The 24,741-nt window shown below is 38.4% G+C and overlaps 2 protein-coding genes across 4 annotated transcripts in view; one reads left to right on the top strand and one right to left on the bottom strand.

Moving 5' to 3' along the window:
- The window catches only part of LOC109241909 (ABC transporter B family member 26, chloroplastic), a 29,789-nt gene extending 14,007 nt beyond the window's left edge, over positions 1 to 15,782 (top strand). Inside the window, exons 13-19 of one of the 3 annotated variants that reach the window (XM_019408737.1) lie at positions 4,611 to 4,685; positions 4,885 to 4,959; positions 5,041 to 5,322; positions 5,399 to 5,463; positions 5,534 to 5,594; positions 6,029 to 6,154; positions 15,524 to 15,782. In XM_019408737.1, the coding sequence (XP_019264282.1) occupies positions 4,611 to 4,685; positions 4,885 to 4,959; positions 5,041 to 5,322; positions 5,399 to 5,463; positions 5,534 to 5,594; positions 6,029 to 6,109 (639 nt within the window). In that variant the 3' untranslated portion in view covers positions 6,110 to 6,154; positions 15,524 to 15,782. Of the gene's footprint in view, positions 1 to 4,610; positions 4,686 to 4,884; positions 4,960 to 5,040; positions 5,323 to 5,398; positions 5,464 to 5,533; positions 5,595 to 6,028; positions 6,155 to 6,231; positions 7,004 to 15,523 lie in introns of those variants that run through there. The other 2 variants (XM_019408736.1, XM_019408735.1) reach the window with 2 other exon arrangements.
- Positions 15,783 to 17,876: 2,094 nt separating this feature from the next.
- On the bottom strand, positions 17,877 to 18,332 carry LOC109241906. Its single transcript, XM_019408730.1, has one exon. It carries the CDS (start codon positions 18,330 to 18,332, stop codon positions 17,877 to 17,879), a length of 456 nt encoding a protein of 151 aa, XP_019264275.1.
- Between the last annotated feature and the right edge of the window lie 6,409 nt (positions 18,333 to 24,741).

Here is a 24,741-nt window from a genome sequence, read left to right as displayed (position 1 = left end):
TAACTTTGAGATCGGGTTTATGCCTTTAGTAAGGTCTTATAAAATTTTCATGCCTTCGAGGTCATATAGTTTTTAGATACTTGGTAAGTATGGTTCACGCCTTGCTTGAGGTCTTACAGATATTATCACTTGGTACAAGTGTGGTTCATGCCTTGCTTGAGGTCTTACAATTACTGTTGCTGCCTTATGTAGGTCTTACGAGACCGAGTCTGCCCGCTCGAGGTCTTATGGCCTCTAGTTTTTTAATGAATAGTGATTGGCGACAGTCCTCGAGTCATCGAGGATCTTTCGGCTCGGGAGCCATTGCGATGGAGATGACGATATGACGGCAGTCCCCGAGCTTATCGAGGATTTCTCGGCTCGAGAGCCATTACTTGCAAACTTGGTGTTGCCTCATTCGAGGGCTTACGATTTTGGAGTCTCCGGCTCGGAGTTCATGTGGCTTTGAGTTTTCAACGCCAGTCCCCGAGTGTTCGGGGCATTTCCGGCCTTGGAGATGTTTTGTGATTTTCATGCTGCCTCGTTGAGGGCTTACGAGTTTGGAGTCCCGACCCGGAGGTCGTTCAGGTGTTGGATTGTTGACGCCATGTTGTGAACTATTGCAAGGAATGGGACTTGAGTCCCACATCGGTACTACAAAGTGTTGATGTGGGGTTTATATAGCCTTGGGCTCTCCCACCTTAATAGCTAGCTTTTGGGGTGTGGTTCTCCCTAGGTTGTATCAATGGTATATTCACGGGTTAAGGATCGTGTCACTGGTACCAATTTGTTATATTCACGGGTTAAGGATCGTGTCACTGGGCGATTAACAGGAAAATCCTCTTCTAGTAACGAGGTCTTTTTCTTGTTTTTATTTCTTCCCTTTGAACGACCTATGGTGACAGATCTGTGGGGCTCGTCAAAGGGAGCTCCAACCTTAAGACTCGTTGAGAGAGAGTCTCGCACCTCTGGAGTTAAAAGAAAATTCTGCGTGTTTTTATTTCTAGCATTACTGCTCCTTAAATAGAGCTTACAGATAAAATAGGAAAACTTGTCCAAGTAGGAAGCCTAATTGGAATAGAATTAAAAACCTAACATAATACCATAACTGGAAATAAAAGCTAATAAAAATAAAATAGCATAATTAATGTTGCTGCTGAATGGTTCCACGTCTTTTATACTGTTTTCCAATAAAGGCATCTGTAACATCACTCCCCTCCCAGGGAAAGAGCTTGTCCTCAAGCTTGTAATATGGAAAAGCATCACGAAACTGAGTCAGATCTTCCCACGTAGCATCATCAGCTGAAAATCCACACCATTGAACAAGAATCTCCCAATTACCACGATTGAGTTGAGATCGGAGAATGGTGTCCGGGACAAACACAACCTTGCCATCTTCCAGAGGGGGTAATGTAGGCTGACCGGTAGGAACTTCTCCCTTGAAAGGTTTGAGAAGGGAGACATGAAAGACATCATGAAGCTTGCAATCTGATGGTAAAGCTAGTTGGTAAGCAACTTGACCAATTTTGCGTACCACTGAAAAAGGACCGTAAAACTTAGGAGCAAGCTTATGGTGTTTATGGCCAGCAAGAGAGCTTTGTCGATAAGGATGCAACCGTAACCAGACCAATGAACCCGGAGTAAACTCGACATCGCGATGACCCTTGTCATAAACCTCTTTCATGCGTTGTTGGGCCTGTTGAAGTCTGCTGCGAATTTCTTGCAGAACTAGATCCCGATCAATCAAGGCTTGATCCACAACATCTACTCGAGATGATCCCGGAACATAGGAAAGCAGAGGAGGTGGATCACGCCCATAGACAACCTGAAAAGGTGAAGCACGCAATGCAGTATGATAGGAAGTGTTATAACAGAATTCTGCCCAGGAAATCCAATTCACCCATTGCTTCGGTTGTCCTCCCACAAAGCAACGCAAGTACATCTCAACTGTGCGGTTAACAACCTCTGTTTGCCCATCACTTTGCGGATGGTAGGCTGAGGAAAAAGCTAGTTTGGTGTCGCACAATCGAAAAAGCTCTTTCCAAAAATTACTAGTAAAAAGAGCATCACGATTAGAGACAATAGATTCAGGTAGGTCGTGTAAACGCACAACTTGGTTGAAGAAGAGACCGGCAACCTTTCTTGTGAAGCAGCTGAAGCAACAGATCCTTACAAAATGACAAGGGTTCCCTTTATATAGGAGGGAAGTCCCAGCATAGTACAAAATACATTAATTACATAGATATGGGGATGAGACAGCTGAATGACACCCTGATTTGGGTTCAAAATAGCCCACTAGACTTTGTCAGCCCTAGTCGCATGCCTTGGGAACTCCCCATTTCTACCATAGTCGGGATCAACATTATCTCGAGGTCGAACGTCGACGAACCTCGAGGAAGGAAAAAACTCGACCGTAGCCTCGTAGCCTTCGCGATGATCTTCCGAGGTACCTTGATTACGTGATATCGGGCCCTTCGATTCTACCGTATACACAGTTACAATACAATCTTCTTATAATCAAGCTATCCTACAATCAAGCTATTAATTAAAGATTTGATTCTCTGATTCTTCTCCTATAATGAAGTTGGTCAACGGAAAGCGAATATACTCTCAATTCTCAGCTATCTAAGGTTACTTCAAATATTTTCATTTTGAAACTATGGCCCCTTTTATCTCTTTGTATTTCTTAATTTTTGCACTCATTGTCCCTTTGTATCATTTAAAACATGAAAACATATCATAAACTTTTGAACATATCATAAGCTTCACATTTGAATCATAGTCTAGTCTTTCAGACAAATCATGTGATGCATAAGAAAATTATAATTTGCATAAGAAAATTATAATTTGCATAAAGACAATTATCATGTCAATACATTCGTTCGTTAAAGCCTAAATCATGAGATAAACTTCAGTTCTTTCATACCTTCAAAACATAAGTCATAAAACATAGAATGATAGATTTTATACCGTTTCGTATTAAAATATAGCATTTCTTTGCATAATTTGCATTAAAACTTGGAGAATGCAGGCTCGTTTGCCCCTGCGAACATGTATTCACATTCAAAATCACATTTCTAATCACTGAACCGTTCATTTTTTGAGGTGAACGCTTCAAGGAAGGTTAGGTTTCCATTTACCTCAATCTCTTGCCTTAACAATTCAAACAACGCTCCGACACGTTAAGTGAAGTGAGACATATAATATTACAACTCATTTTCATCAATTCATATCCATTATAAACTAACTTGACCAATTTGGGTCTTGGGTATCGGATTCAAGACAGCCAAAACCTTAATTCTTCCTTGATGGCAAAAATTTAACTTCATCAATCTAATCACATATATTTATTTGGCTATCAAAGCCATTTAGGTCATTACACCCAATTAAAATTCCCAATTACTCTTCATCATCTTCCCCAATTATCCTAACCGTATCCATCGACATCCACTTCTGGGGTTCAACTAATACTTAAATCAAACCATGAATTCTTCTCATAATCACCTTCTACATACTCATCTATACATCGTATATGGAGTTTGGGTAATGGGGTTGCCTCTTGTAGTCAAATTCCTTAAGTTCCATACTTGGGAGATTGTTGAAGATATTGAAATCTAGTGAGATGAAGGATTAATGGATGTTGGGACTAGCATTTAGTGAGCATAACTGACTCAAAATGCTCGAAATCACCGCCTTAGATGGTACCCCTTGGCTGGGTACGACCTTTGGAGCTCACAACCCTAACCCCTTTCTCCCTTCTTTTTCTCTTTCCCCAATTCACGGTGTATTTATAGAAAGGAGCTTCTCGCAGCCACGAGCTCCTTTGCCCTGCCAGTTGTTTTTTTCCTCGCGGCGTGATCCTTTGGATGGCTGAGGTCTGATTCTCGCGATTCACTTGTGGTAAGGCTAACTGTATTGATGGCATTTTTAAGCTTGTGATGGTTCCACATGATTGACTCGCGCCTCGAGCTTACCGTGAGACACCACTGTAGCCTATTCTAGGTTTCCAAATTTCATTTGACACTTTCTTGCTATTTATTAACCTTATACCTTTCCAAATCATACCAATCATCCAGTATAATGTTCCAAGCGTATTACCTACATCGTGAGGCATCACTAACACATTTGTGATACTTTGATCACATCATTAGGCTCGTAACTGTCGTAATTACTGTTCAAAGTCTATAGGGCCTTACACACGGCTTCATGAGTCAATTTATGCATATAATGTGTAAGATAGTGTACAGATAAAAAGTACGTAGATGTGTGGCGTAAGTGTAGATCCCTCCTGATCCCCCCCCACCCCCCTCCCTCTCTCCCTCCCTCCCTCTCTCTCTCTCTCTCTCTCTCTCTCTCTCTCTCTTTGTCAAGTGAGTGTGTACATATAAGTGAGTGTAACCATATCTGTATATATGCTACATATTTGTGCATTAATATAATATAGGTATGCTTATGGCTTTTGCCTGATCACATCTCTGCTGATCTGTGACTATGTGACTTGCATGAAAACTAAATGTATGGTATATTATCCATCTCTTTTTTTTTGGATATATATATATATTTGTGTATATTTTTATTTCTCTATTCATCAATTCGTAACAATGACTCTGAAATGAATGTCATCTGTATAGGTTGGTCTAAGCGGTAGTGGGAAAAGTACTCTGGTGAACCTGCTCCTTCGCCTTTATGAGCCAATAAGTGGGCAGGTAATTCTTGTCTTGTTCAATGTTAAAATATTATACTGTTGAATTATGAAAATATAGAACATGCGCTTCTTGAGGAAATTGTACAAGCTTAAATCTCACTTTAAGAGGCCTTGAGAAAAACAGTTACCTTTTGTTCCACCTTTCTTTCTCACAAAAAAGAACATCTTTTTCTTCCAATTTGCTTGTTTTGGATCTGTAGATATCTATTGATGGCTACCCACTTAGAGATTTGGACATCAAGTGGTTGAGGGAAAGAATTGGATATGTGGGACAGGTTGGCCTTATTAATTATTATTTTCCCAATTTGAGTTTAGTATGGTTTTATAATATCATATTACCAAGATATCTTGAACAGGAGCCTAGACTTTTCCGCATGGATATCAGCTCAAACATAAGATATGGCTGTAGTAGAGATGTCAATCAACAAGACGTAGAATGGGCTGCTAAGGAGGCTGCTGCCCATGACTTCATTTCATCTCTACCCAATGGCTACCACACAGTTGTTGATGATGATTTGCTCAGTGGAGGCCAGAAGCAGCGAATCGCAATTGCTAGAGCCATTCTTAGGGATCCAGATATCTTATTGCTTGATGAAGCCACTAGTGCTCTAGATGCAGAGAGTGAACACAACGTTAAGGTATGTTTTATAAAAGTTGTTTAACTGATAGAGATTGTTGAATTGCCCGCTAAATATGCATTTCCAATTCCCATAGGGCGTGCTTCGTTCTGTCAGAAGAGAACAGAACTCAAAGAGAACTGTCATAGTAATTGCACACAGGTAAAACTGCCTTTGTTCTTTCAACAGAACCATGTACTAGTATGTAATATTGACAAACTGCTACTCACAGGCTTTCGACAATCCAAGCTGCTGACAGAATAGTTGTGATGGAAAGTGGAAAAGTTGTTGAGGTACAATTGGCTTTTAACTTATCAGAGTCGTTACTCAGTCTCCTTTCTTGTTGCGATCTTCGCTTCTATGTTGTGTGATTCAGTCTGTCAGGCAGCTCTAACATAGCAGCACTGCATTAAGACTAGTGAATTTACCATCATGACAGTGGTCCACTCTGGGCTGGTTTTGCGACGCCAAAGTTTGTGTACTTGTAAATAAAGAGATATTAGTCTATAGTTGTCCATTTAGCATCTAACAAGTTGGAAACTTAAGCATGGAATGTTGCAATCTGGAGTGGAATGTTGCAATCTGGAGGTTCTCATTCTGTTCATAGCTAAGAGCTGCCCGCCTCTCTCAATTAAGTTTTGGTCATATCGCATGTCTCCTGGCTCTAATCACTCTAGTAACTCTGATTTGGATGATCAACCTCTGATCTTACTTTTGCTACATTCAGATGGGTGGCCACAAAGAGCTTCTCCTCAAGGATGGCTTGTATGCTCGATTAAGAAGAAGACAGGCTGATGCTGTGGCATGAACTCTTGTTAACTGACATAAATGTTCTGGCGGATTCTTTGACCAAGTAAGTTCCTGATTGGACGCTGCAAATAGGTTGGTGTTTTTTCTTTTTGAGCAAGTTTAGCAATGTCTATGCACCAGATTAGGTATAGGCTTCAGAATGAAGAAGGCAATACAAGATTAGTTGCAGACATTGGAGTTCGACCATCTCAGGTTTTCTCGTGAGAAGGTTGGCTTCAAAGATTCTGCTGCATCACCGGCCAAAGCTATAACCATTGAGTTTTGACAGCGATTGATGCATAACTGGTTCAAGGGGTGCGAGTAATATATAACCTGTTCAAAGGGTATAGATAGCAGATATGTTTATCGACAAAGAGCAGGTACTGTTGCTACAAAGTTACAGAAAAAACCCATCAATAAAACAAGGCCCATTGTGTGAGGCTCGGCTCATATTTTCTTCGTTTAGGAATTCAACTATGTAGAAATCCTCACCAAGACCAATCAACGAAAAATCCTCGGCTGACTTCCATAACTGAAGAATCTTTTGTTTGAAATATTGGTGTGCTATTCTCTTTCCAAAAATTTAATGATTACTGATAATTTCCATGGTTGATAGAGTCAGGGCTTTTCCTCCGGTGATAGTATTATGACATCTTGGTTGAAGATCTTTCTGTGAGTCTATGGTGTAATCCTCCAGTGGTCCTTCAATTCTTTCGGGTGTTGATAACTTTTCCAGGAAGTAGGATTTCATACATAACATTGCACTAGTTGGTGGCGTGACAAATGTTTCACCATGCCAACATTATTATGAAAACCTTCTATAGGTGAAAAACATATGAGAAAATCTACATTCATTACAAGAGATATTTTTATTAAAGGTGGGTTATCTATTCACCTGTGGAACTTAATTATGCATTAAAGCTTCTTCCTGAAATACCCATTTCGATATTTTTGTATTATTCAGCAACTCTGTGGACTTCACCGAGTTGAAATCGCAAGTAGAAAGACAAGGATATAGAGATGGAGGAAAGGAAGAGAGGAAAAGAAATAGCAGACAAGGATGTAGAGATGGAGGAAAGGAAGAGAGGAAAAGAAATATTGCAGAGATGGGAGGAGGAAGAAAAGAAAAGGTCTAGGATTTTGTTAGTAAGGGGTATTGTAGGATTTAGGAAAATTTATGGGATAAAAAGGGAAAATTATAGGTCAAAGCAAAATGACTTTAAGCTAAAAAGCCATTTTCAACCTTTTGACTTAAATTAAGCACTTTTTTTCCCTCTGTCAAACACCCAAATCAACTAAAAATAGCTTAAAAGCTCTCTCTCACACACATAAGAATTTCAGCAGATCTGTAAAAACATTTTCTTCTCTAATTTTTCTTGGATTAAAAACACGGTTGTGTTTCTTATTTATGTTGACACCGAATTTCCTCCTTCCTAATCAAAACACTTTGCATCTTACTCATTATTTTTCAAAATAATGCAACACTATAAGTGAAGAAAATCCGACCAGCATTTTCCGATTCTTAAATAAATGATGAAGATTATCGTGAAACATTCACAATACTATTCGACTCTAGAGTCAAGTTATATAATTTCACAATATATGTTATTTGTCTTAAATTTAGTGTTTAAATTTACTATTTGACTCTATAGTCCCAAATAGTTTGAATAGAAAATTCGTTCACTTAATATTTTTTTTTTTGGCGGGGGTGGGGGTTAGTGTTTTAGAGCAAATATGTTATGCTAGTGTTGTTCGAACTGCAAGTAGTTCTGCACCCAAAAAAATAAAGTGCAAGTAGTTCTGTTCAAACTGTATTGCACTTGTTAATAATATTAGTGAATAGGATTAGTGCAAATCTTTCTGGCACTGTTTTAGACAGAGTGAAAGGTAAAGGGGGAGAGCGGGGGAGGGGCTGATTTCAAAAATGGAATTAAATGTTGGACGCTTATTGCCCAAATGGGGGAAAAGATGAGCTATTTGTTTCCTCACATCTTTTGAGTACTTGCCTAAGGTTGTCAAGGCAATGCTCAAAGGAATTACCAACCATAGAAAAATTATCCATGAACACCTCTAAAAATTCCTCCACCATGTCAGAGAAGATTGACATCATTATCGTTGAAAACTATCCAGAGCATTGCATAGCCCAAATGGCATCCGGCTAAAAGCAAAAGTTTCATACGAGCATGTGAATGTTGTCTTCTCTTGATTTTCTAAGGCGATGTTGATTTGGTTGTAGCCAGATAACCATCCAAGAAGCATAAAATGACCTTCCCACTAGCTGATCAAGCATTTGATTAATAAAAGGCATAGAGAAATGGTCCTTGCAAGTAGCACTATTGAGCTTCCGTTAGTCCATGCAAACTCTCCACTTGGTCACTGTCCGCGTTGGGATGAGCTCATTTTTGTCGTTCTGAATGACGGTCATGCCCCCTTTCTTTGGCACACATTGCACCAGGCTCACCCATGGACTATTGGCAATTGGATAAACAACCCCGACATCCAACCATTTATTGATTTCTTTCTTCACCACCTCTTGCATGGAAGTGTTTAACCTTCTTTGATGCTCCATGCCGGGTTTGCTTTTTTGCTCCAATTGTATATTGTGCTCACAAATTCAAGCGAGAATCCCTCAAATGTCCGCTATGTCCACCCACTGGCCTGTCTGTGCTCCTTCAAGATATTCAACACTTGTTCAACCTGCACATCATTCAACAAAGAAGAAATGATTACACGTAGAGTGTCATTAGAGCCAAGAAATTTATACCTTAAGTACGGTGGAAGTGGCTTGAGCTCAAGTTGTGGCGGCTCTATAATTGAAGGCTTAGCGGGAGGAGTGACTCTATTCTCTAAGTCAAGAGAAAGTTTCTTTGGTGCATAAGTGTAGGAATGCATTCACCGATTCCATGTATCCTTCCATATCTTTACCATCAAAGTATACCAAAATAGCCGCCAATGCCTCACCAAGGCATTCTTCTTCCATCTTCATCTCGACTGCGTCCTCTACCTCATCAACAATCTCAATGACTGATATATTATTGTATGCATGTGGAAATTTCATGCCTTTACTAGCTTGAAAAGTAACCTCTTCGTCAGTAACTCGGAACTTGATCTCATTTTGTTCCGTATCCATGAGTGCTCTTTCGGTAGCAAGGAATGGTCTCCCCAAGATGACAGGGATTTCTTTATCAACAGCACAGTCAAGGATAAAAAAGTCGGCAGAGAGAAGGAACTTCCCCATTTTCACAAGAACATCATCCATAATTCCCACCGATCTTTTTATTGAGCGGTCGGCCATTTGCTGTCACACCTCTTTTTTCCCACACAACCTTATTATGAGGTTGAGTTAGAAGAGTTTTTCCAATTGAAGTGACATTTTGAAAAGGGATTATTTATTATTTAGAGTCACCACTTGGAATTGAGTTTTGATTTTCCAAGTCACCTTTTATTGAATCCCTTATCAAAAGGAAGATTTGACTCCTAATTTATGGTCTACGAAAGCAGAAGACTGAGTAAGGAATTCTATTGACCGAGGGAAAGGTGTAAGGCACCCTTCGAGTCCCGTGGTTCTAGCACGGTCGCTTTATTGACTAATGTAAGGCTTAAATCTATTTTTAGTTATTCTTGTATTTTATTGATTATGGCTTATTTATTACCGCTTAATTAATTATTGTATTTTTTTAATTGTTCGGACACAAATGCGATATGCACACAAGGTATTTCTTTGAAGTTGGATATTAAACCAAGGTACGCAATATACACATGGTTAAAACATAATTATTTTAAATTTAAAGGTATCAAGATGCGGGAATGCGCACATGATCCATTTATTACTTAAGCATATCAATCCAAGGATCGGGTATGAACACATGGGCTAATATTTAAGGAGCATCTAAACTTTTCTAATGTAGTTATAGTTATTTTCCTAAACTAATTTGAGATTGTGGTGTGGTCATGATTTATGGATATAAAATTGTTATGGAGGAAATGTGTGATTTAACTATTAGGATTTACAGGCTATCAACACTTATAAAACCAATTATAACGTAATTTGTCCTAACAATTAAAACTTGTTGCCAACCAAATGTCGTGGCTAACTTGAACTTTTGAGGCTGGAGTTATCCAAGTCAACTAAGTGATTAATTGCCTTGTACGATGAAAAATCCAATAAATATCTACCTCCCTGTAAGTTCATACTTAACTATAAAGAAAATTCAGCAAGTAAAGATACAAATATAGCTCAAAAATTCATGTTTAAAGTAAATATATTTAAACCTAAACAAACAGAATGTTAATGAAAGAAATATTCCTCCAAAAGCATGATATGGCTTCTTGTGATTATACTAGACTACTTTCGTAGGAACTAGAAATATAATTAAATTCAAAACCTACTCAATATTAGAATGAATTAGATTAGTGAATCTTCATTTTTAGATCCAAGCTAAACCTCATATGGTCCTACTCTCTTCATATCCATCCATTATACATCAAAAGATTTATTTTACTAAATAAAAGAGGAAAATTACGGATATGGTATTACACAAATTAATTTTAAGACTTATATTCCTGGTTAAGCTAAGTAAGACAGTGAATTCAAAAGATCTTTAAGGTTATACATATAAAGAAATATGTTCACAAAGAGACATAAAACTACTCAAATTTCAAAGATCTAAACTAAATAAATGACTAAACTTAATAGCTGATACTTTATTTTAAATTAAGGATAAGCGTCAACGAGAAAGACATGAAAAAAAAACTTTAACACTAACACAAAGATGACAGAGAATCAGTTAAACTAAACTAAACTAAAATTATACATTCAATCACACATAGTTATGAAGAGTAAATAACTCAAGCATTCAAAAATTAAAACTAATTGAAGAAACAGACCTTTAGGCGAAAATTTCTTGAAAATTAATCCAGCAAAATACAAAAATCAGCTACAGCAGAAACAATACTGGAACTTCAACAGAGAACCACAACCGGAACTTCGAACGGCAAAAGAGTGACAGTTTGGGTCTGAGTACCTCAACTGAGCTCCATTTCTTTGCTGTGTATTGTCGTTTTTTGAAAGATAAAAGTAAAGGAAAAGCACCTCTAATATTTTGTATGTTTTTTATTTTGTAAAAGTCTAAACCTTTAAGGTTTTGAGAAAGAAGATCCAAGAAAATTGGTATCCAAACTCTAAAAGAACCAACTCTCGGCAGACTTCAAAAACTGTTTCTTTTTGCCCCCTTCGTTTATGTTTCAACTATCTCTTCTCAAAATATTGGCTTTCCCCCCTCTTTATGTGAATATGTGTGTATTATATATAGATATGTGTGTGCAGATGATCATGTGTGCGTGTGCGCAATGAGGTGAAACGTGAGAGACGTGAAGTGGGAGTTGGGAAAAGATGAGAATTTGGGGGTTGGGAACGTGAATGTTTAGGTAGTTTTTGGAGAAATCTTCTTCTTCTTTTCTATTTTTTTTTATAGATTTTTTGTTCTTTTTGTTATTGACTTCTTATATATATAAGAAATAAATAAAAGAGAGTAAATTAAATAGCTAAAAATATAGCCAACTACTTTGAGACGTAAATATCATATACATAAGAAAACTAAATATTTACACTATAGTTAAATTATACTAACTAAAATACCATAGCTTATTTTATTAAAAACGTAATATATATATATATATATATATCAATGAATTTCCTTTTCTTTATTTTTAAAAAAAATAGAAATAAAATTTATACTCTAAGAATGTGAGTATTTTGCGGTAGTTTTTTATTTTATTTTTAATATTAGTTTTTTGTAAAATAAAACCTATTAAGGGCAAGATAAAAGTTTTAAAATATTAAGATTAGACCTAAAAGAAGTATTTACACTAAAATAGTATCGAATTTGGGTGCGGTCAAAAATTAGTTGTTCACAGCGTGCCCCTCTTTGCTTGGAAATTGAAGAGTTTTCAGGCAAAGAAAATGAACAAGGTGACTGATTTTTGACCTCATTATTGTTTAGCAAGGAAAAGAAGATAAAAGAAAAAGATGTGACCGAGCCTTGGTTTTAGGCCGCCTACATATCCCGGGTTATAAAAAAATGAAGTCACGTGTAGTTCAAGTGAAAGAAGAATAATGGAGTATGCTTAGATGGAGAGTCGAGCGAAGTTCCGTCGAGGTTCCGATACGCGGTTCCTACTATTACATCAAAATGAAAAGAAAATTACATACTTTTGATATCTAAGAGTTACAAAATTCCTATCTAAATGCCATCTGGAATCTTGTCTTGATTCTTGAGTTGCTTCAAGTTTTGGAAATCAGGCGCCCACCTGGAGAACAAAGGGAGAGCAGTTCAAGTTTTGGAAATCAGGCGCCCACCTAGAGAACAAAGGGAGAGCAGTTCAAGTTTTAGAAATCAGGCGCCCGCCTGGAGAACAAACGGAGAGCAGTTCAAGTTTTGGAAATCAGGCATCCCCCTGGAGAACAAAGGAAGAGCAGTTCAAGTTTCGGAAATCAGTCGCCCACCTAGAGAACAAAGGGAGAGCAGTTCAAGTTTTAGAAATCAGGCGCCCACCGGGAGAACAAAGGGAGAGCAGTTCAAGTTTTGGAAATCAGGCGCCCACCTGGAGAACAAAGGGAGAGCAGTTCAAGTTTTGGAAATCAGGCGCCCACCTGGAGAACAAAGGGAGAAGCAATTCAAGTGTTGGTAATCAGGAGCCCGCCTGGAGAACAAAGGGAGAACAAGTCAAGTTTTGGAGGAAAGAAAGGTAATTCAAATGCTGGTAATCAGGAGCCCACCTGGAGAATAAAGGGAAAGCAGCAATGTTCGAAGGAAGACAATTCAAGTTCAGCAATCAGGTACCCGCCTGAAAAACAAAGGGAAAACACCTCAGAATACAATTCAAGTTAGCAGCAAAGGAATTTCACCTGGAGAGTACAAGTCAACAAAGCAACAGAGATTGCAAGATCAAGTTTAAAGAACTGTAGATAGGATTCTTGTAATTCATAGATGATAGTTTAGTCTAGCTACTTTTATTTTGTCTTGGTGTAATAAGGAGTTCAACAAGCAGTAGCAGCAGCAACAACAGTGAAATTACACTTCCTGGTAGTCCCAGCTACCGAAACTTCCCGAACAAGCAGTAGCAGCAGCAACAACAGTGAAATTATAGCCAAGGATATGTAGGCAACCTCGGAAGCAAGGTGCGGTCAAATCTTTCAAAAATGCTTCCCACGGAGTATTCAAACGGGCAAAAATTGCTCGTATCCGCTCACTTTATCTTTGCACGAAAACTCTTTGTGTTTCCGAGCAAAGAGGGGCAGCTGTGAGCACGTGATTTTTGCCCTATATGAATTACTCCTACAGAATCCCAAGGAATTAGATTTTTCTTTTAATTATTTGCCATTTTAGGAATTTCTGTAGAATTTTCTTAATTATCTACATTTTTCTGCGCATGTTTTTATTTAATTCATGAAAATACAAAAATACTCTGCATTTGCATTTAGGATTTATTTTTATATTTTTAGGTTAATTAGTAAATTAGTTGTTTTATAAAAATGGAAAATCACAAAAAATAACTCATTTTGCATTTTAACTTTTTAATTTTTAATTTTATAGTTTTTCTTTTAATTTAGGAGTTAATTAATTTTTGTAAATACTATGACGAGTAATTAGGTTATTTTGGTAAGTTAATTTAGTTTAATAGTAAATTTAGGTTTTTAAATTAATTTGAAAAGGAAAAAGAAAATTGGAAATTAAAAAGAAAGAAAAGAAAAAAAATCAAAAGAAAGGCTTTGATTTTGGGCCAATTCGTAACAACCCAAACAATTTTTCCCAAAGAACCGTTCCAGTCCAGGCCCAAACCACGCCCCAATCCAGTCCAACCATTCAGTCAATTAAACAGCTCAAACGACGTAGTATAGGAGAAAAACTACGATGTTTTGAGTTCTCTAATGATAAGAGATCTGGGCCTTTCATTTTGTTTCATCTAACGACTGTCAAAGCCTTCCCTTTTTCACTTAAAAGTGTCTGAAGGTCAGTCAAGCAACCTAGGACCTGGTTCATCTCCACTTCATCTTCCTCATCTGAAACCAAACCCTAGCGCCGCCCTAAATTCCTCCCCGTCTCCGGTGGCGGCGCCACCCCAAACCGCCTCCAAAATTACACCCCATAATCCTCAGCCCTTCCTCTTCCTAAATCCCAAACCAATTTCCCTCAAATCTTTCTCCATCGCCTCGAATTTCAGATCTCAGATTCAAGCCCTAAAACACCAAAATCGCCTTACCTCAGATCTCTAACATGCAAGGTTTAGGTCTTCAAGTTTCCGAGTTTCGAAGGTCGATTTAACTGAAATAGATGTTAGTGGCTGGTTCTTGGCAAAGAACAGGCGGTTAACATTAGTTTGGGTTTAAATCAAAGCAACCGGAGTCCATCAAGATAGTCAATAAGTATTTTCTTTCTCTATACCCGTCTCTGTGGTCGTATTTGTTCTGTTTGTTCTCCAATTTCTTTTTCCAATTTTAAAGCTGTTCGTTTGATTTTGTTTGGGTTATTTATTTGCCTTGATTAGTTGTTATTCATGTTAGTAGGTTCTGATTTTTGTTTAGCCCATTAGTTTAATTGTATTCATCCGAGAGGCCTTCCTGTTTTAGTCTTATAATTAGTTTAATTAGGTTTTGTTTTGACTTAGTAATCTAGTTTAATTCTAGCTTATCTAGGTTAGTTTAATAAATCACTTATTCAGCCGGGCTTTTGATTTTGAAATCATATGGTGCTGATTTGTTTCTTCTTCTCCTTTTCATAAATCATTGAAATTGTTTTTAGGTTTGGGTCATTTTGTTTGATTGGGCCTATGGGTCACCTTTGACCTGGTTCACAGAAGCCCAGTCATTTGGTTTGGGTTTTTTGTCTTGGTTTGACCCATGAGCTGTGTTTCCTGAGGGTAAATAACAGTATTTTTAAGGGTACTTAGGGTATTCTCATTAGAAGAATTTTGTGTAACTAACTAGGAAGCTGCTAGAAAAGTGGGAAGATGGACTATTTTATCAAATATGCTAGAAAATCAGGGTTTAAAATGAAAAAATGAAAATTGGGGAAGGGGTATTGGTAAAACTTGAAATCATTTCTGCTGCCCTAGAGGTCTTCAATAAAAGGCCTGTTTTCTTTCTTTTGAAGGCACACTTTAGAGATTTTAGAATACCAAAAGAGCATTCAAACGGCTGAGCTCAAAACACTGAAAATCTTTTGCATTTCTGGTGGGAATTAGCTTAGTTCTGCTGTTTATCTTCATAGCTTGAAACCTTTTCAAGAATTTCTAGTTCATTCTGGGTCCGAAAAATGGTTTAGAAGGATTGAGTTTTGCTGTTGTTTGGCTGTGTTGGTACTGCTGATATACTGCTGTTGTTTTACTCCTAACCTCATGCTTATTTTTCCTGTTGTTTTGTTGCTGTAACTAGGTATTCCCTAGCCTTCATTGACATGTGAAATGAAAGGATCTGCAGCTATGCTCTTAAACTGGAAATCTATGACACATTTGTTTTATTGAATGTTATATTTATGTTACCAGGTCCAGTCAATTCTGTATTTTGTTTAAATTTTCTTTTCATGTGTTATGTTTTTCCATTTCCGTTATTAGCTTTGAATTTTGTTTGTAAGTTGGCTACATGCTTTAATTCAACCTGTTGGTTTGTATATTGATGGGAGATACTATTTGGATGTGTGGACTTTTGGATCTATTAGAGCTATAGAAATCAGTATAGTATTAGGAGGTTCAATTTGAAATTGTTTAGTTGTATGTATGGGTTCGAATGGTAGCCCATAGTTAAACTTCAATATTATCTAGATTCAGAATCATATATGGCTGATTCATAATTAATGTATAAATGTGTAAGCATAATGATTTTTTTTTTTAAAAAAAAAAGAGAAAAAGGAATAATCATGTTTTTCTTTGTCTCCACTAAATGTAAATTACATAACTTAGGCAGCCATGTGTTTCATGCCAAAAGGAAAATAGTTGTGTATCAATCGGTTTATGAACTGAAATTTTTAAGGGTTGCTGGGCTTGACGTAGGCCCAAGGCAGTTAGCCTGTGGCCTTGTAGCATCGCCTTGGCATGGGCTCAATTCAGGGTCCAATAGCTAGCATCTTTCTTGCTTTCTTGAATGATGTTTGGTTCAACAAGAAAAGGATTTTAACAAAAGTTCAATTTTAAAATGGGGATTCAATTTCAGATTTTCATGAAGCTTTAGTTGAGTTGTGTAAAAATGATTTTGTATGTATGTTTATTCTGGGAGTTGGGCCTAATGCTGGCCCAATCGATGTCGTCTCAATCGTTTGGGACCACCCTTTGCCTGATTAGTCTCTGGGGTTAAGTTTTAGCCCAAGGGCCCCATGCCTTCCTTTAATTGTTTATTAATTAGGCGACAATGTGTCTCATACAAATATTAATGTTCTTTAGGTTTAAATGAATGCTTAATGGATTGAGGTGTGCCATTTTTAACCATATCATCCATGGCCCTCACAAATACTTTTATTAGTTATAAAAATGAATATTCGTAGAAAGGACTTTAGGCGCGTTTAAAATACCATCGTGATTATGTATACGTTCGCGTAACATAATTACGATTTTAAAAACCAATTCGGAGTATGTGTTCACGCAACTTCGATCAAATTCTTCTTAATAATAAAATTGATTTCAATAGGCTACTAAATTAATTTAGGTTTATGTAGTCCGAGGTGTGCCATCTACATTTTAATCATACATGGCCCTCGTGTTAATTTCCTAACCTAGATATAAACAAATGCTCGTAGTTGCTTTAGGTCAGTTTAATATATCATTGTGATTGTGGACACGTTTGCGTGACATAATTACAATTTCTAAAAAACAAAACCGGAGTATGCGTACACACAACTTCGGCCAAACTTTCTTAATAATAATAAAGCGTTATTAATTGTGGACACGTTCGCGTGATATGATTTTTTGACGCGCCAAACAAATGGGTACACGTACGCGTGACTCGTTTCAAGATAATTTTCTTAATTTAAAAGCGGTAAAAGGTAAATTCACATAGGTTCTAAAATCAGTAATTAAACAATTTGATTGAGCCAAGTATGATCAAAGCGACCGTGCTAAAACCACGGAACTCGGGAGTGCCTACCACCTTCTCCCGGGTTAACATAATTCCTTACCCGGATTTCTGTGTTCGCAGACATAAACAGAGTCAAATCTTTCCTCGATTCGGGATTCTAAACCGGTGACTTAGGACACCATCAATTATCCCAAGTGGCGACTCTGATCTTAAATAATAATCTCGTTTCGATTGTCACTTTAATTGAAAAAAACTCCCTTATACCCTCTCCGGGGGTAGTAAAAAGGAGGTGTGACACCACCCATTTGGTAAAGTACTCTATTGCAACCAATATGAATCTATTCCTATTTGAAGCTTTTGGCTCGATTGGGCCAATGACGTCCATTCCCCAAGCAACAAAAGGCCAAGGAGCCGACATAGGACATAACTCTGAAGGAGGAGAGTGAATCAAATCACTGTGAATCTGACACTGGTGGCACTTGCGAACAAAACGAAAGCAATCTCGCTCCATAGTAAGCCAATAGTATCCTACGCGAAGGATTTTCTTTGCTAGAACATATCCATTCACGTGCGGAACACAAACTCCCGAATGCATATCATTCATAATCATTTTAGCTTCTTTGGCATCCACACATCTCAACTAATTCAAATCCGGAGTTCTTTTGTACAGGATTTCCCCACACAAAAAGAAACCATTCGAGAGTCGCCTAATAGTTCTCTTTTAATCCCTATTAGCTTGTTTCAGATATTCTCTTGTTTTCAGATACGGTTTAATATCACGGTACCATGGTTCACCATCTAGTTCTGCTTCAATTGTATTGAAATAACCATGTTGATCCTGAATTTGAATTTCTAATGGGTCAATGTGAGTATTACCTGGATATGGAAGCATTGAGGCCAGGGTGGCCAAGGCATCAGCTAATTCATTGTGAAACCTGGGATTGTACCTGAACTCGATGGACTTGAACTTTTTGCTAAGATCTTCCATACACTGTCTATATGGAATGAGCTTGATGTCTCGAGTCTCCCAATCACCTTGAGCCTGCCGAATAAGCAAATCTGAATCTCCCATCACCAACAGTTCATGCACATTTAGGTTTATTGCCATGTTCAGACCCATGATGCAAGCTTCATATTCTGCCGTGTTGTTTGTACAGAAGAAACGAAGTCGCGCCATGGCAAGGTGATGTTTCCCAGTAGGTGATACAAGAATTACGCCAATCCCTATGCCTTTGATGTTGACAGCCCCATCAAAGTATAGTTCCAAACTTGACTGTCATCTTGGACTACTTCTTTAACTAAATTAACCTCTTCATCTGGGAAGTATGTGTTCAAAGATTCATACTCATCATCTATTGGGTTTTCTGTTAGATGATCAGCCAAAGCTTGCGCCTTCATGGCAGTATGAGTGACATAAACAATATCAAACTCTGTGAGAAACATTTGCCACTTTGCCAATCTGTCAGTTGGCATCGGCTTTTGAAAGATGTACGTCAAGGGATCTATTCGGGATATGAGGTAAGTTGTATAGGCCAGAAGATAATGCCTATGCTTCTGAGCGACCCAGGTTAAAGCACAACATGTCCCTTCCAAAAGAGTGTATTTGGCCTTATAAGTAGTGAAATTTTTGCTCAAATAATAGATTGCTTGTTCCTTTTTACCCGTGGCATCATGTTGACCCAAAACACAACCAAAATGTAACGACCCGACCAGTCGTTTTGAGCTCTAGCGCGTCGTTTAGCGGTTTGAGGCCTTGAGCAGCTTCACTTCAGGTATTATGACTTGTACGCATGGTCGGAATTGAATTCCGGAAAGTTCGAAGTTGATTTGGAGAGAGAATTCTCATTTCGGAAGCTTTAAGTTGAAAGAATTGACTAAGATTGGATTTTTGAGTAAACGACTTTGGAGTCAGGATTCGAAGGTTCCAGCAGGTTCGTATGATGATTTTGGACTTGGGTGTATGTCCGGATCGGGTTTTGGAAGACCCGAGAACGTTTCGGCACCTATTGTGGAAGTTAGCATTTTTGGAAGAATTTCATAAGTTTTGGTTGAAGTGCATTTTAGAGTTATCGATGTCCGTTTGGGATTCCGAGTCTGGGAAGAGCTCCGTATGGTGATTCTGGTGTTGGGAGTGCGATCGGAAGTGAATTCAGAGGTCTGTGGGTCATTTGGCTAAAGTTGGAATTTGAAGGTTTTTGAGTAGTTTGACCGGAAGTGCACTTTTCGATATCAGGGTTGGATTCCGATTCCGAAAGTTGGAGTAGGTCCCGGGGGCCTCGGGTGTGTTTCGGGTTGTATTGCACTCTTATTTGAAGTTTCAACGTTGTTTCTTCGGGAATAAAGGGTACCACATTAAGCAAAGGAGCTCCAAATTCAGCTTTTATTGAACCATTAGATCCGTATCGTAATTACGGAGTCATAGCAAAAAGAATCATCAAATTTGGACATCGTATGAGGAAGTTATGCTCATTTTTGTGTCGGAAAAAACTGCTGTTTCTGGTATGGTCGCAATTGCGAACATATCCATCGCAATTGTGATGCCCAGTTCGCAATTGCGAACTTTTTGTCGCGAATGCGACCTTTTCCAGCCCTTCCTTGTTCGCAATTGCGAAGGCTTTCTTCGCTTTTGCGAGGGTTCGCAATTGCGATCCCTGGATCGCAAATGCGACATCTGAAGCTTGTTTTCAGCTGTGTAACTCGGGTTTTTGCTTCATTTTATCATATTTTGAACCCTACGTCCGATAGTGGGCGATTTTGAGAGAGGATTTTCGTATCAAATCATTGGGTAAGTGCCTCTAACCAATTTTCAATTATATTTTGTGATTATACCTTAGATTTAACATCAAAATTCATGAGAATCTAAAGGAAAATTTGGGTTTTAAAGAAAAACCTAGAAATTGAGATTTTTGGATTTTGACCACAATTTTGGGCATGGAATTGAGAATAAATTATATATTTGAGTTCATGAGGTCATGGGTAAACTTTATCTTTAAAAAATTTCGGAATCCGGGCACGTGGGCCCGAGGGCAATTTTGTCAACTTTTCGATCGGGGTTAGGAATTGTTATAAATTGGACTATATTGAGTAATTGAACATATATTAATGGGTTTACATAGTTATTGGCTAGTTTTGGAGAATTTTGCATCGATTTGAGTCTTCAGAAGGGTGTGGAATGCCGGTTACGGAACTTCGGAGCAAGGTGAGTCTCCTTTCTAACCTTGTAAGAGGGAATTAACCCCATAGGTGAACGAAATTAATATGTGCCTCTATTTGTGGGGGCTACGTATGCACGAGGTGACGAGAGTCCGTACGTAGCTTCTAGCTATGCCTATGTCCGGGTAGTTTTAGGTTTACACCATGCCTTGGTTATATTGTTGTTGATTTATGTTTATTGTTTGCCTTGAGAAGAAGTGAGATTGAGTTTGCTTAGTAAAACTCTTGAAAAGAGTTGAAATTGAGGAATTTGAGATCTTAAAAGTTTTTATTTGAACTTCGCATTTTTGAAATGAATTGAAGGAATATTATAATAGCTTAAGAAATCTATTTGTAACCGCGTTGCATGTATGTTTCGCGAGCGGGGTACTCTCCTAAAAAAGCTACAAGCTGAATTTCCCTTATTTTGAAAAGAATCAAGAAAGTGATATGATTTTAATGTTAAATTTATATTTGACCTCGTCGCAAGTATGATCCGCGAGCGGGGTGATTCCTTAAATTTATTTTTTACCTCGTCGCACGTACGATTCGCGAGCGGGGTATTTCCTTCTACTACTCTTATGGGATCGGGTCGTTCGGCTCGGCAGGATTTATGTACCACCCTCTTATGGGGGCAGGCCGTTCGCCTCGACAGGTTAATAGATGCATCTATGGTTCGCGTCATTCGACCCTCGGCAGTGCAAATTTTTCTTTTTTGTTGGATCGGGCCGTACGCCTCTGCACACATCATTCTTATGGGACTCGTGCTTAACATTTGGCTAGCAGCCAGTGTATCTAAGGATCTTTCCCTGATTTGAAATTGTAACAACCGTTTTATGAAAGCCACTATACCTTTATGTATATGTTCCGATTACGGAGGGAACATGCTAGTTGAGAGCTTGAGTATAGTCGTAAAGAAGGGAATTGTTTCACGTATTTTATACATGTTTGTTTAATATGTTTACTCTGCTTCATATGTATTCACTTCTTTACTGCATTTGATGTCATTGGACCACTAGTAAGTGTCGAAGTCGACCTCTCGTCACTACCTCTTCGAGGTTAGGCGGGATACTAACTGGGTACACGTTGTTTTTTTACTCATGCTACACTTGCTATGCCTTTTTGTTGCACAGGCACATGTTTGTCTTGTGGCTTAGTTCGGCGCAGCGGCATGGTTGATACGGAGACTGGGGTGAGCTGCATTTCTCGAGACGGTCCGTAGCCAGCAGAGTCTCCTTCAGAGTAGTGTATTGTATTTCCTTTACTGTCCAATTTGTATTCCGGACGGTTAGTGTATTACATTGTTCCCTATAAATTGCTCATGCACTTGTGACACCGGGTTTTGGGATGACTAAGGAATTATTCAGTATTTAGGTTTGTTAAAGACATCATTATTTATTCAGTGGAATTCTTTATTAATTGTTTATGTTTAAAAAGGAATGATTTCAAAATAGTAAAACAAGAAATTTCTATTTATTTGGTGTTGGCTTGCTGGACAGTAGTGTCAGGCGCCATCACGATCCTTAGTTGATTTTGGGTCGTGACACAAAGGAACTATCCATTACTAACAGATTTAAAAACATAGGCCTACCAGGTTCCGGCGGGACCAAAACAGGGGGATTTGACAAATATTCCTTGATCTTATCAAAAGCTTCTTGGCACTCATTTGTCCACTTGATAGCAGCGTGCTTTTTCAACAACTTGAAAATAGGCTCACATGTGGTTGTAAGCTGTGCGATGAACCTGCTGATGTAGTTCAACCTCCCGAGTAAACTCATGACTTCTTTTTTATTCTTCGGGGGAGGCAGCTCTCGAATGGTCTTTATCTTGGAGGGATCTAACTCAATGCCTTTTCGACTAACTATAAAACCCAAAAGCTTCCCAGAAGGAACTCCAAATGCATATTTGGCTGGATTGAGTTTGAGATTGTGCCTTTGTAGCCTTTCAAAGAACTTTTTCAAGTCTTGCACATGATCATCTTGTATTCTGGACTTAATGATCACATCATCAATATACACTTCAATCTCTTTGTGCATCATGTCGTGTAATATGGTAGTCATGGCCCTCATATAAGTTGCTCCTACATTCTTCAAACCAAATGGCATGACCCTATAACAATAAGTTCCCCATGGAGTGGTGAAGGCAGTCTTTTCTACATCTTCTTCATCCATCAGAATTTGATGATACCCGGCATAACAATCCATAAAAGATTGGATCTCATGTTTAGCACAATTGTCAACAAGGACATGAATGTTGGGTAAGGGAAAGTTGTCCTTTGGACTTGCTTTGTTCAAATCCCTATAGTCAACACAAACTCTAATTTTCCCATCCTTCTTTGGCACTGGCACAATGTTTGCTAACCATGTGGTATTTCTGACGACCCTGATCACATTTGCACTTAGTTGTTTGGTGATTTCTTCTTTAATCTTATCACTCATGTCTGTCTTAAACTTCCTTTTGTTTTTGCTGGATTGGTGGAAGATTAGGATATGTGTGAAGCTTATGGACCACTAAATCTGCACTCAAACCCGGCATGTCATCATACGACCAAGCAAATACATCTCTGTACTCGAACAAAACTTGAATTATGGCATCTCTTTCTTTTGTTCAGTATGAATGCTTATTTTTGTTTCTCTGGTTTCTTCAAGACTTCCCAGGTTAATTGCCTCAGTTTCATTTAAGTTAGGCTTGGGCTTATTCTCAAATTGATCCAATTCCCTTTTTATTTCCTTAAGAGCCTCATCTTCATCATACTCAACTTCCCGATTCATTATTTCAAGATTAGACAACTTTTTAAGATCTGGGCATGAATTCCGCGTGCATGTCATGTTTTTAAAGCCAACATTAACGAAACTAAAAATGATAAGAAATTAACAAAAATTAGGGAAAGGAATAGATAGAATTTTACTATGAAACTGAAATTTCATTTCATTGAATTTGAAAGGATAGAAGGATTAACATCAAAGCAAAGCAATTAAACTAAAATATCTAGACTACAACCCTTAAAATAATCCAAATACAGAAAAAGTAACAAAACAGACTACCAAGACTCCTTCCTGATGGGAAGAGGAGTTGCTTCCCAGTTGTTGAGCGAGGTATCTGGACCAATCAGCTGAACACTTGCACGGCTAGGGCCCTCACCAACTTGAACCGTATTGATCTCATAGAACATCTCCTTGAGACCCTGGCAAACTTCATCAATGTCATCCTGAGTAGAAGGATTTTGGACTTCTTCAAATTGTAGCTTGACAAAAGAGTAGGCAATGTGAGGGATTGGTTTGGACAAATTCCAACCATTCTTTTTGCGTGCCTTGGCTCTGTTTATGTCAGCTGATGTTGGTTTAATACCCAAGCCAATGGTATCTTTCTTCGAAAAGGGAGCAATGGGGTTCACAATTCCCTGCAGAGCGGATCCTAATCCTTTTTCTGGTTCATAGCCGTTCCTCAACATCAGTGAAGCTACAATCATAGATGTGGCTGAAAGACGGGGATGCAGAATTGGTTTTCCTTCTTCCACTTGGTCCACCTCAATCACCTTAAATGCTTGATATATGAGGGATTCACATCCTTCCTTGGCCTCGATACATGGAACGGACGGGTCTTTATAGGCGGATGAGTCGTCCTCCCCATGAAAAATAATTTCTTGCATGTCATACTCGATTTTGACCATTTGATGTAGGGTGGATGGTACAACTCTGGCCATATGGATCCACGGCCTTCCCAGAAGAAAATTATAGGAAGTTTTCATATCCAGCACTTGAAAGACAATGTTAAAATCAACCGGGCCGATTGTCATGGTGAGTTCGATTTCCCAAACAGTGTCTCTTCTTGAACCATCAAAATCTTTGATGCTGACATTACTAGTCCGAATTCTGTTAGTGTCAATGTTCAACTGATGTAGAGTAGAAAGAGGGCATACATCTACACTTGAGCCTCCGTCAATCATGACTCCTTTTACGTAATGCCCTTAACATTTGACCATAAGATGGAAAGCTTTATTGTGCCCAGCCCTTTTCTCAGGCAAATCATCATCGCTAAAAGAAATTCTATTCACTTCAAAGAATCTTTCAGCCATTTTTTTCTAGCCGATTCACCGTTGTCTTTTCTGAGACATATGCCTCGTTCAAAGTTTTGATCAACACACGGCGATGTTCTTCTGAGTGCAAAAGCAGAGATAACAAAGATATCTGAGCAGGGGTTTTCCTTAGTTGGTCAATGATTGAGTAGTCTTGCATTTTCATCTTCTTAAGGAATTCCTCCGCTTCTTTTTCTACAACGGGTTCTTTCACTAGCAAGTGACTTTCCCTCGCTTGCTTAGCTTTTCTCAATTCCTCTGGTGAGTAGCACCTTCCAGAGCGGGTCAAGCCCCCCATTTCATCTGTTTCTTCCACTAT

This window comes from Nicotiana attenuata, unplaced genomic scaffold (genome assembly GCF_001879085.1).
Source record: "Nicotiana attenuata strain UT unplaced genomic scaffold, NIATTr2, whole genome shotgun sequence".
In the NCBI taxonomy this organism is placed as follows: domain Eukaryota; kingdom Viridiplantae; phylum Streptophyta; class Magnoliopsida; order Solanales; family Solanaceae; genus Nicotiana; species Nicotiana attenuata.
Note: the sequence above shows the minus strand (reverse complement) of the source record. Positions and strands in the feature narration are given on the sequence as shown.